The sequence below is a fragment of the Psittacula echo genome (genome assembly GCF_963264785.1).
Source record: "Psittacula echo genome assembly, chromosome: Z".
In the NCBI taxonomy this organism is placed as follows: Eukaryota; Metazoa; Chordata; class Aves; order Psittaciformes; family Psittacidae; genus Psittacula; species Psittacula echo.
The window spans coordinates 82348571-82365455 of record NC_137742.1 but is presented as its reverse complement, the minus strand read 5'-3'; the positions used below and the strand labels follow the sequence as shown (position 1 = coordinate 82365455).

The 16885-nt window shown below is 38.1% G+C and overlaps 1 protein-coding gene across 1 annotated transcript in view; it reads right to left on the bottom strand.

The window, feature by feature from the left end:
- CAST (calpastatin) overlaps positions 1–16885 on the bottom strand; it is a gene marked incomplete at its 5' end in the record, with an annotated part of 61037 nt that overhangs the window by 2934 nt on the left and 41218 nt on the right. The window contains 17 exons of the mRNA XM_080638351.1: positions 2059–2148; positions 3135–3227; positions 4875–4976; positions 6045–6143; positions 6712–6807; positions 6973–7020; positions 7782–7865; positions 8904–9005; positions 9696–9797; positions 10087–10191; positions 11735–11782; positions 13346–13429; positions 14577–14672; positions 15681–15776; positions 15925–16017; positions 16603–16656; positions 16753–16833. Of these exons, the coding sequence (XP_080494477.1) occupies positions 2059–2148; positions 3135–3227; positions 4875–4976; positions 6045–6143; positions 6712–6807; positions 6973–7020; positions 7782–7865; positions 8904–9005; positions 9696–9797; positions 10087–10191; positions 11735–11782; positions 13346–13429; positions 14577–14672; positions 15681–15776; positions 15925–16017; positions 16603–16656; positions 16753–16833 (1473 nt within the window). The remainder of the gene's footprint in view (positions 1–2058; positions 2149–3134; positions 3228–4874; positions 4977–6044; positions 6144–6711; positions 6808–6972; positions 7021–7781; positions 7866–8903; positions 9006–9695; positions 9798–10086; positions 10192–11734; positions 11783–13345; positions 13430–14576; positions 14673–15680; positions 15777–15924; positions 16018–16602; positions 16657–16752; positions 16834–16885) is intronic.

The following is a 16885-nucleotide window of genomic DNA, read 5'->3' as shown; positions in this document are numbered from 1 at the left end:
CCCTTTTTATTGAACATTTTCCTTGTAATAGAAAGGTGCTTCTCTCCTATGTATATGCTTACAAAAATTGATCAAGTTCAACCTATCCATGTAAAATTCTCCCCAGAGTAACAGCCATGTATTATGAATCCAAAATCCAGTTGCCCATGTTTCACATTTGTAGTGTATGATAACCATGACTTTCCATATTATAATTCATATGTTTCTACCGTTTTAGGGTCTTTGAGTTTTCCTTTAGCCTTTGGGGTTGGCTTAGTGGTTTCCTTTCCACTTTTGTCCTACACTCCAAAGAAAAAAAATAATTACAGTTACAAACAGAATAGAGAATTGATGGCTCCTACTTCAACATCTGCCGTAACACATTTTTTTAAATGCAGCTGGTAGGGTGGGCGAGAGCTCAACACAGGATGCAAGCATGTAATTACTGCCACTAGCCCATGGCAAGGTGGAATCTGGAGCTTCATGTAATACTGGGGAGATAAGGGCACCAGAAAGCATACTGAGATAAAAAACCTGGTATATGGGCATATTTTGTATTTAATACAAAGCAATAATGTTGCAGCAGCAGATTTAGCAGATTTAGAAGTTCATAACCAAACAAAACAGCTCTTTAAACACCAGGAGTTTGTCTTAAGCCATCTGAGGATTTGGTGTCAAGGTAAGCACCTGGGGAAGTACTGAGGTGGCCAGAAAACCTATATGGAAACACAGGTATTTCCTCCCAGGAATTACATCTGATGTTAACTTCAGTTTGCAAGCTGCTGCTTTTTGACCCCCAGGAGAGGAACAAACACATCATAAAAGCACAGATAATCATAATCAACATTTTAAGTATGGACAAACTTGTAATTCACTCTTGGTAACTGGGTGCCTTATAATATATGCTTAAAGAAATTAATGTAAAAGTTCACCTGGAAACTGGTTATGCTTCCACACCTGTGTCTATTCAAGGGATTTAATTTTTGACTGCTAATACACTGGTTTGGTCAAAGATCAAAGATTTTGTAACTTCAAGCTATTTTTTTTCATTTCTCCTTGTAGGAAGCAGGCAGGGATAGGCTGGCAGAAGTCAGTAGCATGAGAGACAACAGCAGGTGCTTTACCCAGCTAAGTACAAAAAGTATTCATCATTTAAAACCATGTGTATCAGTCCCTCTGTCTGCAGGTGAGAGATCAGGGCATAGGATAAAACACATCACATCACAGAACCACAGACTGGGTTGGGTTGGAAGGGATCTTAAAAGCTCATCCAGTTCCAACCCTGTGCCACGGGCAGGGACACCTTCCACTAGACAAGGTTGCTCCAAGCCCCATCCAACCTGGCCTTGAACACTGCCAGGGATGGGGCAGCCACAGCTTCTCTGGGCACCCTGTGCCAGGGCCTCAGCACCCTCACAGGAAGAACTTCTGCCTAAAATCTCATCTCAGTCTTCCCTCTGTCAGGTTAAAGCCATTCCCCCTTGTCGTGGCCCTACAGACTCTTGTCCAAAGCCCCTCTCCAGGTTTCTTGTAGCCCCTTTAGGCACTGGAAGCTGTTCTAAGGTCTCTCCTTAAGGAGGCCTCTCTTCTCCAGGCTGAACTAGCCCAGCTCTCTCAGGCTGTCTCCAGAGCAGAGCTGCTCCAGCCCTCGCAGCACCTCTGTGGCCTCCTCCGGACTCGCTCCAACAGCTCCACATCCCTCTTGCGGTGTTGCCCCAGAGCTGGACACAGGACTGCAGGGAGGTTCTCCCCAGAGAGCAGCAGAGGGGGGAGAATCCCCTCCTAGACCTGCTTCTCACTGTCTGGGAATGCAGCCCAGCACATGGAGGGGTTCTGGGCTCAGGTGCACATGGCCAGGTCATGGGGAGATTACATATCACAAAATCTTCCTTTTTCCAAACATTTAGTACACAGCAAGATGCATGAAACTTCCATCACAGTAGTAAGACAACCACTTTGGACAGCATCTTCCAAAGAGGCTAGCTCAAAACCTAAACTGAGCTACTGCAATAAGTGAGAGATATTCATAGAGCAGAGAAAAACTGTTTATTTTCCAAGTTATTAGAGAAAATGTCCTACCTTTGAGTGCTGTGATGTGGCAGGAGCCCTTGCACTAGTATCAAGGTCACCTGATAGGGCGTCGATAGCTGCAGAGTCATCCACTCGCTTCTGCAATAATTTTAATTCTTAAGTCACACAATATGCAATACTTCCCACAGTCAACTTGATGTTTCAGGGATTTACGTCTGCTTTAATTATACTTTTCTAAAAAAAAAAAAAAAAAAGAAAAAAAAGCCAACAAAAAAAACCCCAAAAACCAAACTATACCTGGGCTCTACACACATGTTAGGACAGAGATGTCTATTTGAGGTTTCCAAGACACACAGTTTCTTTCAGTACTGGACCTGAACATTCACTACATTAGTTGCATATAAAAACTGCAATTATTGTGAACAGTTAATCTTCACAGAAGTTTTATTATCCACACAGTTACTATTACTTACTCCATTCAATAGCATTTATGAGAACCTGCAATGAATCATGCCTTGAGCCTACAATGACACTACTTTGGAAAACAGATCAGAGGACACCGCATGAAACAAACACAAAGCAAAAATACCATAAATGTTACATCTGGTTCTTTGTGTTTCATACTGCCCTTTGCTGTTGGCTTTATTGGTTTACCCTTGGGAAGAAGAAAGATTACATCCTCACTTTGAACTGCTTAGATCAGGTTTAAGATACACGTATACTTACGTATGACATTGGGAGTTTACAGATCACGAAGAAAGTTGATTTCTTTGTTTCTTGTGCTATGTACTCAAAGACAGTTCATGGTACCTTTTCATGGTCTGTCACTACATTTACAATATCATCTTTCTACGTAGTCTACTGGAAAAGCAGTTTTCTGATCCAAAACCTACTGATCAAAACCTACTTTTTTCTTGTTTTTTGAATTAAATGCATGCAAGGATATACAGAGCTACTCTATCTGTAGGATATTTACATGTTTAACACAAATATGAAAATATAGTACACACTTCCTCAGCTTCCCTGTTCTTATAAAACCAACAAGGACAGACTGGCTCATACACACAGATTTATGGTGTTGCAAGTCCAAACTAACAAAGTTAACAAAACTAACTTTTCCTTACCTGCTCACCTGACTCCAGAAGTTCTTGATAGTCAGGTGGGATAGTATCGTCTCTTTCTCCAAGTTTGTCTCTGTGTTCAGATTTTGCCTTTTCCTGAAAGCATTTAACAACTGAATACTTATGTTAGAAATATTAGCAAACAGTAGTCAAGAGTACTCAAATAAACTTAGGACAGAACCTTTTTTAAATTTAAAATTTTTAAACTATCAGAAAAAACCCTATATATTTATTTCACTATGAAGTGTGTTTCATGCCTGAAAGTTTTAAAATGACTATCTCTCAGTAAGTGTACACATTTAGTAAGTTAGACATACATAAACAGCAGCATATCAAAATGAAGAAGTCGTGTCAGTTTTCAGTTTTGCTTTTCAACAATATGGCTAAAAGAAGTCATTCCATACTTCTGCATCAAATCTCATCCATGCACAGTACCTTTAACACAAAGCCAATGTTCCTGAAATGTATTACCCGTGAATGCATCCCAGTACCTTCAGCAGAACTCGGGGTACATATCCGCCTCACACCCAAACTGATCAAGAGCAGCCTACACTTTTCATCAGATTCAAAGCCAGGCTCAGTTTCAAATCCAACACACCTCAAAGCCAGAGAAGCACAAGCTCTGCAAACTCCATCAAGGAGGGAAGCATTCCTTTCACTACATTTATTTTTCAATTTAAGCTGCATAGAATTCTGAGAGAACATACCAGAAATGTCCCAAACAAAACACCTGGTTTGCATACAAGTAGGTTTTTAAGCACATTGTTGAAGAGTACTTTTGTATTTGTTAATGAAGACACTTTTTTTTTGAACATAGGCATTTTCCATGCCTTTCATAAAGAACACCACATGAAGAAAGCTGGGCTCCTACAGCTCCACTGAAACACAGCAGCTGCTGAGATCACACACATAGAGCAGTCACTCCTCTGCTACGGCAAGAGACAAAGCTAGCCAGGCTGCCTCTTGCCTGTTCCCAAGACAGCCAATAACCGCTGCACAGGAACCTGTCTGAGATTAATCTCCTTCTAGATTCCAGACTGAATTTATTAATGAGCATCTTACGGTGTTGTTTTTTTTTTCCCCCAATAACATGCTTTTTCTTAATTATTTCAGTTTACAATTTACTATTACACAGAAATGTGCCTGATTTTCTTATTACAGGCAAGATCTTTACACAATTATATGAAGAAAGACTCAAGACAAAGCAAGCAGAGACACGCAAGTTAAAAAATGGGACTGATTAAATGAAGACATCTGTTGATGAACTTATTTTTTGTGGGGCTACATAATTAATTTTTTGAGAAGACACCTGAAAAATAATTAGAATAACAATAAAAGGCACTGAAACCAAATTATTGCAAATTTCCTGTAATATTTCAACACTCACCCCTAAGTGGCTAATGTATATTTATCTAATTCAACATTTGTCACAAAACACACAAGTAATCCAGTTGGCTCAAGAGTGGCTGACATGCCTACATTTAGGACAACATAAAAGCACGTTTTTTTTTACTAGGAATCTTACTTCTATATCTAAAATGACATGCTGTATGCTTCTATAAATGTATAACACATATTGCAGTACTAAAAAAATATATAAAAAACCCCAAAACATCCAACAAGTAAGGTAAGTATCTCAGATTTTGTTTGTTTGGGTTTTTTTCTTTTGTTAGGGTTTTTTTTTCAGTTGTTTACTTTAGTTTCCCCACCAGACTGCACAAGTTTCAGAATGTCTTTTGTTACCTTTACTTTGTCCACAACCGTTTTGTTCTCATCAGGGTCAGGTTCTCTCTGTCCCAAGGAATCAGACAGGAGATCCAAGGCTTCATCCATCTCTTTCCCTCCCTAACAAAGTATAAACATATTCATGAACGCAAATTTGCTGTAAAAATAACTCAATTCACCAAGCTAATACAAGTACTGACTAATGAACTGTCAACTTCAGTGAACAACGACCAATCAGCTCTCCTTTTGTAATTACAGTGTAGAACAATACTGGGGAAAACAAGTACAGAATATTTAGACCTACAGAAAACATAATTTCAAGAAGAGGTTATGGAATTTATTTTAATGACTTTCTTTTGTTACACATATGCCTAAATGATTTAATGAGAACAGCTGTATGAAAAGATTGGGTTTTGGCAAATGCCATTAATTTTGCAAACATCATTATCACTGCAGATTAGCTGTTAAAGAAGTGTCAATCTGAATTAAAACTCATTAACATTTTTATCTTTACAATATGTATCCTCTTTTGCTAATTCACACCAGCTTTATTCAAAAAATGGTTAGGAAAAAAAAAGCCCTTAAAACCAGTAAGAACCCAGGCAGGAGGAGCTTTATAGTCCCCTCTCAAATTAGGCTGGAAACACTAGTGCACAACTGCACAGATCAAAATGGGTTAAAAAATGATCCAGGCAACATGACAACTAAACACAAGGAAGGGAAGTTCTGGTATTAAAAGAAGGCACTGGTGCTGCCTGTCCCTTCTTTCCTCCTTTTATAAGCTTAGCAAATGACTTTGCCACTACGGTGATGGCTACACTATTATTATTTTAAATGTTCTCATGATGTTTCTTAACTAACCAGGAAAAAAATGGTGTTCTGCTAAGGGCCCAAGCCTCAAAATGAAACCACTTGCACAGAGGTAACTACCTGCACTTACCCATAGAAAGGAAATGCAGACATCCTCTGATGTGCTCTGTAACTCCGTCCAGAAATTCATACTTTCCCACCCTCTCCCCCTCCCCTCCCAGGGGGAACATTTTCTTGCCTTCCAGTTGCCATTATTAGTAACAAATTGTTTAACTGTGCAATAGTCTGTATCAATAAAACTGGTCGGATCATGCTCCCATCTCTCTTCATTAGTCAATTCTGAATTTCAGAATAGGATTTACAGAAAAGTTTGCTTACAGAGGTAGAAGCTAGAGGAGTTGCTGAGTGCACTGAAGAAACTGTAGCAGCAGAGACAATGTCGGAAGAACCTGAAGAATTTTTGACCTTCTTGGTTTTCTGAAACAAGACACAGCATCATTACTAACACAGAAGTTTAAAATAAAAACATGCATCAAATTCCACGCCTCTAAAATGCAATACCCACCCTCTTTATTTCTAGGACTTCATTTTTTTTTGAAAGCTTTACTTATTTCAGATTGAATCTTATTTCCGTGAAGCACTGCACAACTGTTTTGCATCTCAGTTTGTTCATGTTCAATCTTCCCTCCCAACTACTGGGTTAAACCTTGTCATAGCTTAAGTCAGAGGCATGTTTAATATAGCTTCAGAGGAGCTAAGACTTCACCAAGCCCATCTATATTCCCAAGTAACACTTTAAAAATTCTCAACTGCAAAGCATTACTTATGCAAACAGCTGTTAAAAGATGACAACTAACTTACCTAGTTTTTTTCCTCATTATTAAAATCCTGCTCTCCTATTAATTTGTTGCAGAAATATTTTAAATTTTTAGTTACTGAATTTGATTAGAGAAAGTTTACATGAACTTTGAGGAAAACATAAAATATCAAGATTGTTGAAACAAATCTGAAAATAAACAAATTTTCAGAAATCAAATATACTCACCTTTATCACAGTTGGTGTAGGTAATGGTGCAGACGGAGATGGAGAATAGGAAAATCCTTCTGACAAACCCTCTAAAAGATCATTTTCACTCATAGGCTAACATTAAGAACAAAAAGAAAGAGGCTTGTAAGCATTTCCATCTACTAAAAAGTGAGCAGGTAACACAGTCTATCTCCATTTTCAAACTGAAAATTGGGAAACCTTACTGACATTTGGGCAAGTAATTAATGAATGAAACACTCTGAATATTCACTTTTTTACCTGGGACTTTTCTTCTGGTTTTGGTAAGAGTGGTTTCCCCTCTTTACCCTACAAAATAAAAATCCCCTTGTATTATTCCAAGCAATCTTTAAATGACTTTCAATACAAGTACTCTGACAGCACTCAGCAGAGACTATTACACAAGAAAACGACCTAAGCAACCTCTTCCATTTGCTGCTGTTACTCAAAGTGTCATTTAATAAATCCAGGTTCTGTAACTTAAAAGTATCTGAGTGCTGGAAAGTGATTCAGTGTGGGATTCTGAGCTTCCCTACTTAATGTTTCAATTTCCACAGAAATAGCACAATAAATAAATAAAATTCCAGCCTCTATCAACATTGGTAGCAATAATCCTGGACACAGATTTCAGAAAGGCCGTTATCTTTTCACAACGGCAGCTGTGGCAGATGTTGCGCAAATCTTGGCTACACCTGTGCTACCCATTTATGTCAAATGAGTCATGTGGTGATGTCTGCAAGCATACCACCTTGAAGCATTTTTTAACAGCTTTGAGCAATCACAATTTACTAAGTACTAGAATACAGAAAGCTAATGAAAGATTCCAGGGCACTAATCTCAACCTTAATTATTCATGTGTAGGTACTTACATCCAAATCACTTCAGTGCCTATGTAGGCATCTAATGATAGACGTCAGATATTCAGAAACTACAAACTGGAATTTTTATATGCTAAAAAAATGGCTGAACTAAACATCAACATATAAAAATGAAATGGAGTTTCAGTTTCATCTATGTATTCTTACGAATGAAAGGAAAGTAAGAGTAAGACAGCACATTAAATAAACTACTTTTGCTTCTGTTAATCTGTACTCTGGAGGAATTGTTTCTTCATCTTCACCCAGTTTTTTGTGTTGCTCCTGTTTGGTTTTCTCCTATGAAGGCAAAATCAAAATAATATTAATAAAAATAAATAATTACATTCCAACAGAAATGCAGATGAGCAAACTTTGGAGGTCTTTGATCTCCTGATTCAAATTAGTCTTTCTAATCCAACTACCAGATAAAAATCTCATGAAAATTAGAAGAAAGCCTATTCTCTTGAGAAAGCCTTTATCTCTCTGCCTGTTTCCTCCTGTGTATATCAGAAGTACCTCTACCTATTTCAGTGAAGATCAACAGAGTTAAGTAAATAGATAATTACAGACCAATCTAAAATAGCATTATACCCGAATCTTAACTCTTGACTTCTTTTGAAATCCTCTCAACAGCTGTTTGGGCTGTGTGCAAAGGAAGGCTGAACAGAGAAATCTGTAGCCAACTTCAAAAAGCACTATCCCCCTTAAAGTTATGTTGGAAGATGGCAACTAGGAGAAGGTAGTAAAGCCAACTTTGGGAACTTCTTTTTGATGGAGTTCCAGCCCACTCAAAATGCTGTCCTTTGGCTCTAGTCAATACCATCTGGCCCATGGTTTGGGGTCACAAATGGGGGGTATTCAGATTGGGACTATGAACAGCATTCACTCAGAAGACACATACTTGAGTGTGTTGCTTAAGGCTCCCTGTTAAAATAACAAGATAAGTGGCAAAAAACAGTTTTATGTATCATTTGTAATTTAAACAACTCATCATAAATTTGGTACCTTTTGAAAGAAGGTTGCTACCTCTGATGTAATGTTAATTATGCTTTGATTCAGCAGTAAGACACTAAACAAATGCAGTTTTCAGAAGCTGAAAGAACTGTTGTACTGTAACAGGAAAAATTATCAAGAAAATATACTCCCTGTGTTGAAAGGGTACTAGTACTTCCTAAGCAGAACACAACTAGCTTCACAGGTAAATTTTGGTTTTTTTAAAAAAAAAGAAAAAAGTTGAAGTATTACCTCTAAATTGTTTCTAGCCTGAGGAAATACAGTAACACTAACGATAATTACATCAACAGTCTGTTTTTTGAGGTCTGATTGTCTCTCTACCTTAATTTTGTCCACAGCAGGCTTCTTTTCATCTGGATCAGGTTCCATCTTTCCTAGGGTACTGGATAAGGCTTCCAGTGCTTCATCTGCCACTTGGCCAACCTGTTGGGGTATTGATACAGTAAAAAACAATTCTTAGTTTGCAGTTCAGCTGCAGCTGAATAAACCTGTTCACATACAAGCCACACATTCCTTAAGGTAAAAACTGAGAAGCAAACCAAAAAACAGTAATGCCTTTTTCCCTAATTGCTTTCACATACTTGGGATCTGCTGGGTTCAAGGCATAAGGAAACTTTGTCAGAGGCTGCTCTGTAAACAGGCTTCTCCTTTCTGAAGACTTAATCACAGCTAAAATGTTCCACAGGAGCTTGTTTTGTTTTTTTTAGTAAAATCATATATATTCTGCAAACAGGTGCAAGAATGTCAGCCTTTAATGTCATCTTCCTTCAAAATATTCAGCAGGACAATTGTTATTTTTTTGTAGAAACTGTCTTTTCCTGCAAGTATCTATTAAGTTCACAAGCAACATCCCTTTTACAGCAGTAAGTGCTAGAGTAGGCCACAAGAACTGTCAGTTTGACTTCCTTTATTAAGAAGGTCACTGATCTTCCCCATTCAGTTTGTGTTTGACTTTTATTTTTTATCTTTTCTTGTTTGAAAGCACACTGCCTTTGTGGCTTACCTTTAAGGAAGAATAATATGAAATACTGAAACAAGCATCTTGAAAACATGCTATACCATTTCATAAATGAAGCACCAAATTTTGCTTCATTTCCAGCTAAGACTACTCACTGAAGACACAGCTGTTGCAGCTGAAGACTGCAGAGTGCAAGCTGTGGCACAAGGAACTGCTTCATCCTCAGTAGTTTTTGCAGCCACAGAACCTGAAGGCATCTGAAACAGAACATTTACACTGCATTTTACTGATTATGCTCAGAAACCCAAAAGGTGCCTGTTAAGTGCCCCCCCCCCGCTTTCTTTTTCATACAGTACAGACCAAGAAGAAAAGTCTAAATTTAAAGGCAGAAACCCCTCAGTTAAGGCCTAACTGCCAATCCTCCATGGAATCGGGGGTTGGAGGATGGGATCAAAACCAGAATATTTTTAATGAAAGAATAGTAACATCATCCACTCTTAGCAAAACTATCACTGTCAGCATCTTCAGTGAACTAGAAAGACGTACTTTGGACATGCTGCTGGGCTTTGATGGTTTGGACTGTACTGCAGGCTGGGCAGGGCACGCAAAGTCTTTTGAAAATTCATCAACAAGATCAGATTCACTCAAAGGCTGCAAAAAGAAAACCCATGTGGTAGAGGTGACTCACTGCCTGGTTTTAATTTATCTTTCCAAGAATTATATTTCAAGTACTTAGAAAGCAGGAAAACTTTTGTAGCCAACATGAAAATAATCTTTCACATTTATGTGCAACAAAACACCATGAGTTTTGTGGTGCATAAAGAAAGAAAATAGCTTTTCAGAATGAGTCAGTTGCTTTGTTATCAAAAGTCAGTATAATATAAAGAACATGATGTTCAATACTGTTTACACGGCTACTGAAAGGAAAATGCAACCTCTTAGCTAGAAAAAGAAAATAGATATTTAACAGAACAACTTACAGAACAACCATTGAATTATATTTGTGTCTCTGACTGATAAAGATGAAAGAGCACAGAAATACCTATTCTCCTACCAACCACTTAATTATTCTGGCATACGACTTAATGATTCTGAGTTCATCTTCTGCTTTGGTTTTGTATTGGACTTTAGTCAAGCCATGAACCAACCTTCTTTAACTCATGCCAAGTTCCTCTTCTGGAGCTTTTTTGCTTTTTGTGTCCTTCTCTTTTGTGCTCCCTGTGAAACAGGAATGCTTGTCTCCTAAACATCAGTGCCTGGTTCCCTCACAACTGTTCTCCTTTTTTTTCCTATGACACGATTGGCAGGTGTTCCTTCTGTGCAGCTCTTGCACATCACTCACTACAGACAATTCCATGTCTAAGACCCAACACATGAATTTCTAGAAATGAGAAGTGTTTACACCACTGCCTTTGCGTTCCTCTATATTTCAAGCTTTAGTAAGATAAATGAGTTCACATTCCTGCTAAAAGGCATGGTGTCAGTCTTGCTCAGATTGGTCCTGACTCATTTCAGAAGAACAGGGGTTTCCTGTACTTATCCAACTTGGTAGCTTTCATCAACTTACAGTATTTGCAAAGTGAAGCCCTCAGTTTCTTCAGTGCACAGTTCCTTTGCTTTTCCCAATCTTTGCTTTCTTCCTGTCCATTTTAAATTTAAAAAAACCTTGTAACTTCCAATCTTTTCATTCTGTCTTGCACTTTCTAGGCCACAATGGATACTTTTTGCAAAGTTCAAGTTGTTCTTCATGATTAGGAAAATGTTCACAGTGGCTTTTTCCCTCTTTCCAGTCATGTTCCTTTATATGTGATGACTAATGAAAGGGAACTGTCAAGAAAACAAAGATTTTCCTGCCTTGCCTCTCTCTGTCCTTCAGCAACTCCAACAGACTTCTACAGAATCCCTTAAACTAACACCCCACAAAGCTTTTATTTGCGTCAGTAGTCATTTCTGTAATTCTCTCCTGTGTTAGTTATCTGTAAACCTTTTTCTTACTGTGAGCTCTTCATTCGCAGCCAGTGAATTTCAAGAAATCCAACTTTCACTTGACACTTCAGATCAGCAGGTTTTGTGGAAGGCAGCAAACACACAAGTAGACCAAGAGACTTACATAATGGCAGAGAGAGGAGTGACAATAGGGAAGGAGAAAACAGGGTATCTATTCACACTCTATCAACATTGTCAGTTTTCTAACCTTAGGCTTTTCTTCAGGCTCTGGCAATACTGGCTTTCCATCTTTATCCTAGAAGTAAAGTAAGTATAACTGACATTTTTCCATTGTTTTAAGAAGTTCCATACTGTATAATTACCAGCAAAGTAACACAAAGTAAATGATCAAAAGGAATGTGACCAGAAGGATGAAGGAGGTGATCCTGACACTCTGCTCTGCTCTTGTGAGACCCTGCTTGACGTACTGCATGGAGTTCTGCTGTTCTCAGCATTAAGAGGGACATGGAGCTGCTGAAGCAAGTCCAAAGGAGGGTCACAAGGGCGATAAGGTGGCTGCAGCACCTCTCGTATGAAGACAGGCTGAGAAAGTTGGGCTATTCAGCCTGGAGAAAAGGCGGCTGTGTGGAGACTTCAGAGCAGCCTTCCAGTATCTGAAGGGGGCCTACAAGGATGCTGGGGAGGGACTCTTCATCAAGGACTGAAGCAATAGCACAAGGGGTAATGGGTTTAAACTTGAACAGGGAAGTTCATGTTAGATATAAGGAAGAACTTCTTTACCGTAAGGGTGGTGAGGCACTGGAATGGGTTGCCCAGAGAAGTGATAAATGCCCCATCCCTGGCAGCATTCAAGGTCAGGTTGGACAGAGCATTGGGTGACCTGGTCTAGTGTGAGGTGACCCCGCCCATGGCAGGGAGGTTGGAACTAGATGATCTTAAAGTTCTTTCCAACCCAAACCATTGTATGATTCCATGTTACTATGATAAACATAAGACGAAACCAGTAACATAGTTACAGGAAATCCTCTAAACAGGGCAAATTCTTATATGGCCAGCTAAATGGATAAAACAAGCAAATACGATGTCAGCACGACACAAACAGGCCAAGAGACCAGAAAGAGCTCATTCCTGTCTGTATCAACATGCATCAGGAATTAATTCCCTAGTAAACTATCAAGAATTCATCTAGTAGTAAAAGAAGCTTTTAAGTGCAAAAGATAAAGCTTTTGCACTTAACAAATAGGGGGTTAAATCCCAGGTCTGTAGTCAGGTAGTCTTGAAATCTCTAAAAAGAGGGGTAAAATTGCTCCTTTCACAACAGAATGTTAACATCCAGCTCTAGCAAGACCATTTTATATAGCAACCTTGATAACATCAGGTAAACTGTTGCAAAAACTTCCAATTCCAAACTTTGTGGAAAACACATCTCAGTTCTATGGGTGTTTTTTTTTCACTCTGAGAAAAACCTCCATCACTTAGAAGTGACATTCTGAAAATCTTAGTTTATTTTTATACCATTTTACAACAGTGTTTCAAGGTTACATTACAAAGTGATACCCATCAGCACTTCTGTAAAGGGATGGATTTTACCATACTGAGTTTTAGTATCAGGAACAAGGAACACCACTCTTGGAGAAAGAGTATGTGATTTGGGAAGATAAGATCTTTGCTCAGACGCCTGAAAAACCCACTCACGCCCACAAAGAGAAGGAAACTAGAGATACAGAAATGACCAGCAGAAAAAAGTTGCTGATTAAATACTAGTTTTGCTTGGTTTTTCCATATTCTTTCCCTCTCTGAGACAAAAGTGTCAGACACGTGCCCTATCCACAAGGCAATGAAGATACAAAAAACTTACCACCCTCGGTGTTAACCTGTATTCTGGAGGTATCATATCATCAAGTTCTCCAGCCTTTTTTTCATTTTTCTCCTTAGCTTTAGCCTTAAAAAGAACAAAAAAAAAAAAAAAAAAATCACAGAAATTAAAATAAAAACTCCAAAGTAGAGTCAACTTCAATATCAAGATTCGTCAGCCTATTGTTTGAAGAAGAACTGGTATCAGATAAAATTATTCCATATAGTAAGATATTAAAATTCCTAAATTTATTCCTATCAAATTTCTGTGGTGAAATTATCATGATTTAAGAATCAATGCCATATGTGAACACAGCTGTATTATTTTAAATTCTAAAAAACTACTCAGAGCCATAACTTTGTGGCACGTACTTCGAGAATTTCTGTGCATATAAAACCCTCAGGTTTCCTTGGATTTCATCACTTTGTTTATAGAAGCCATAATCCTGTATCTTTTTCCATCACTGTTACTGAAACCCAGCCTTTAATTTTCTGGATATCCTCCCAGAATTAATGCATCCACTATGTAATCTGAAGGCCCAGGCTGAATTAACCTGCACTACTACATGCTCTTTTTTGTAAAAATTGAGCTCCAACATTTTATCTCAGCGACAAATTATTCTCTGCTATTTCCCTGTCATTTGTTTGCTCTGAGCTGTAAATGAATACAGGGGAAAATAATTGCTATTGGTACAGTTATAGGCAGAGTTTTCAAAACTAAACTAAAAAGTCAAAGTTTAACAGGCAAACACAGGGCTACTGTTAAAATCTAACTGTTAAAAACAAAATTCTTCGAAGTCAGAGTGAAAGGCAAAACCCAAATCAGAAAATAATGACGTCTGATGGATAAAGGAGCACATGCACTAAACACCTGAAAAGTCAATTAAAAATTAAATTCTAAACATGTGCAAAACAAAAGCTTGCTATAAATTGTACCCAATGCTTGAGAAAAAAAACAGAGCTATAACTAACACAGTGAAAGGTTTATGTATGTAAGCTTGTACAGTCAAATGAAATGCCTATAATTTTCCAAACCATCTTACTGCATTTTTTTTTTACTTGTATCCACTCAGGATTTCCTCACTTCTTAATTTTCTTAATCATGTAAGAGTCAGACATTCCTTAGGCCTCTGATATGAAAGTCTATTTTACACATTTGTACAGTATCTAACAAAGAGGTCTTGTGATTCCATGGGAGAGTCTGAAAACCAGTGTAAAAGTGAGTAAGACTATACCTCTGCCACCTCTACAACACGGGTATGATCTTCAGGTTCAGGTTCAGGTCCACCAGGAGTACCAAGAAGAACTTCCATTGCATCATCTTTAATTTTCTGCATTTAAGAATATTCATAAATCATCCAATTAGCGATTTAAATTGACAAAGGTTTTATCTCATAAATCTTTTATGCTGTATATGAAGCAAACAGCCAGCACCAGACTGGTCATTTCTGTTTGGCTTTACCTGATTTCCTTAATATCACATTGGAGGACATTGCAAATCATGTGGTAAGATGAACACAGTCTAATTAATATGTATCTCCTCTTAAGGAGAGAGCAAAAGGAAAAAAAAAGGGGGAAGGGGGAGAGGGGAGGGAGCACAATATCATATAATACAATTGTGAAATGCTTTGACACGGTAAACCCAGAATGTGTAAGATCATATTGCTCTCTACAGAGGAAACAAGAAAGGTTTTTGAAACTTGAGAAAAGTACATCAGATACAAGTTTTAAACACACCTCACATAGCTAAGAAAACACATACATTTTTCTACTGCTGCTCGTAGCCAGAAGAACCACTGTCACTCTGCAGAATAACGCAGAGAGAAAGTAATCTGACCCACTGAGGTACAGCAGAATTTCAGCAATGACAATTCCTATTATTCCTATAATTCCTATGATACACAGGATTTACAGCTGAAAATCAGGATGATCATAGGATCACAGAATGGTTTGGGTTGGAAGGGACCTTAAGGCTCGTCCAGTTCCAACCCCCTGCCACAGGCAGGGGCACCTTCCACTAGACCAGGTTGCTCCAAGCCCGTCCAACCTGGCCTTGAACACTGCCAGGGATGGGGCAGCCACAGCTTCTATGGGCAATCTGCGCCAGGGCCTCAGCACCCTCACAGGATAAAACTTCTTTGTAAGATCTCATCTCAAGCTCCCCACTGTAAGGCTAAAGCCATTCCCCCTTGTCCTGTCCCTTGGCCTTGTCAAAAGCGCCTCTTCAAATTTTTTGTTAGCCACATTTACATCTTTACAAGATCAGACACACATAAAACACAACATGTGCTTGTAATTTTTAATTAGAAGTCAACTACTCAATGAATGACTATATATACCTGTTTTGATTTTGTCGTCTTCTCCTTAGGAGGAACTGAGGTCTTGACTGAACTTACTGCTTGTGCTTGTACAATTTCTCCTTCCTTACTTGTTTTCTATGAGAGATACAACATTACAGGCAAATTTTAAAAAAAAAATAAAAAAGAGAAAATCATCAAGATAATTTTAAAGTGAACTACTAAGATAACAATGGCAATGTTTCATTGCAGTAAAGGCAACCAATTGCAAGTAAAATATCAATACCTCTGTCAGACTTGTCTTTTCTTCAGCAGAAGCAGTACTACAGGTAAAGTCTGATGACAAGGCCTCTGCAAGCTCATCATCTGTCATTGGTTTCTGAGCCAGAAATTGCAAACTAGGTTATGATTATTAAATTTCAAATATCAATAGTGTCAAACTTGGTTTAAAATCTAAGTGCACTCCATGCTTACTCACACAATGACCTCATAACAACACGATGGCATTACAGAAAAATTGTATTTCCCCTCAACAGTAAATTCATTTTTCAGATAAGCTTTATTTTTTTAATGTTAAACTTATAAAACAGTAAAATCAAGCTGGCTTACAGAATTCTCTTGTGAAGTGCAGAAATACAAGTTGTCTTTGCTAAAGACATATGCATGGCTACTATTTCTTCCCTTTGTTATTATTATTATGGCTAGTATCTCTACGACCATTTATCTGACTTGTTTCAGCTTCAGTCAGTGTTCTGAAAATTCTTACTTCTTTATTAAAATCATCTGTGCCAAAGTCTAATTTCTGTGACAAGTTTTAGCAGCATCTACATTATCTGGCACCCCACAGACCTCTCCCACTTGCTGGGATTTCTGGAAGACGGGCAACACTTAAATTTTCTTAGGAATCAAATGATAATTGGGCTATTTTCACCTTCCTTTTTTTTTTTTAAAAAAGGTAACTTACTTCCTCTCGTTCATCTGTTTTAGGTGGGAATCCATCTTTGCCACCCCCTTTGCTCTACAATGAGAATTAATTTTGTAGTAAATGATAAGCAAAAACTTACAATATAAGAGAAAACACACATGAAGAATATGTGTTTTTTAACTCACTAACCTTCAACAATTTAACATACTCTGGAGGGAGACTACCTTCTCGTTTACCCAGTTCTTCCAGGTATCTTGAAGATATATCTTCCTATGAAAAGAATGTACACCTTAGTGTCTTTGTACTCTTGTTTATTGAAATA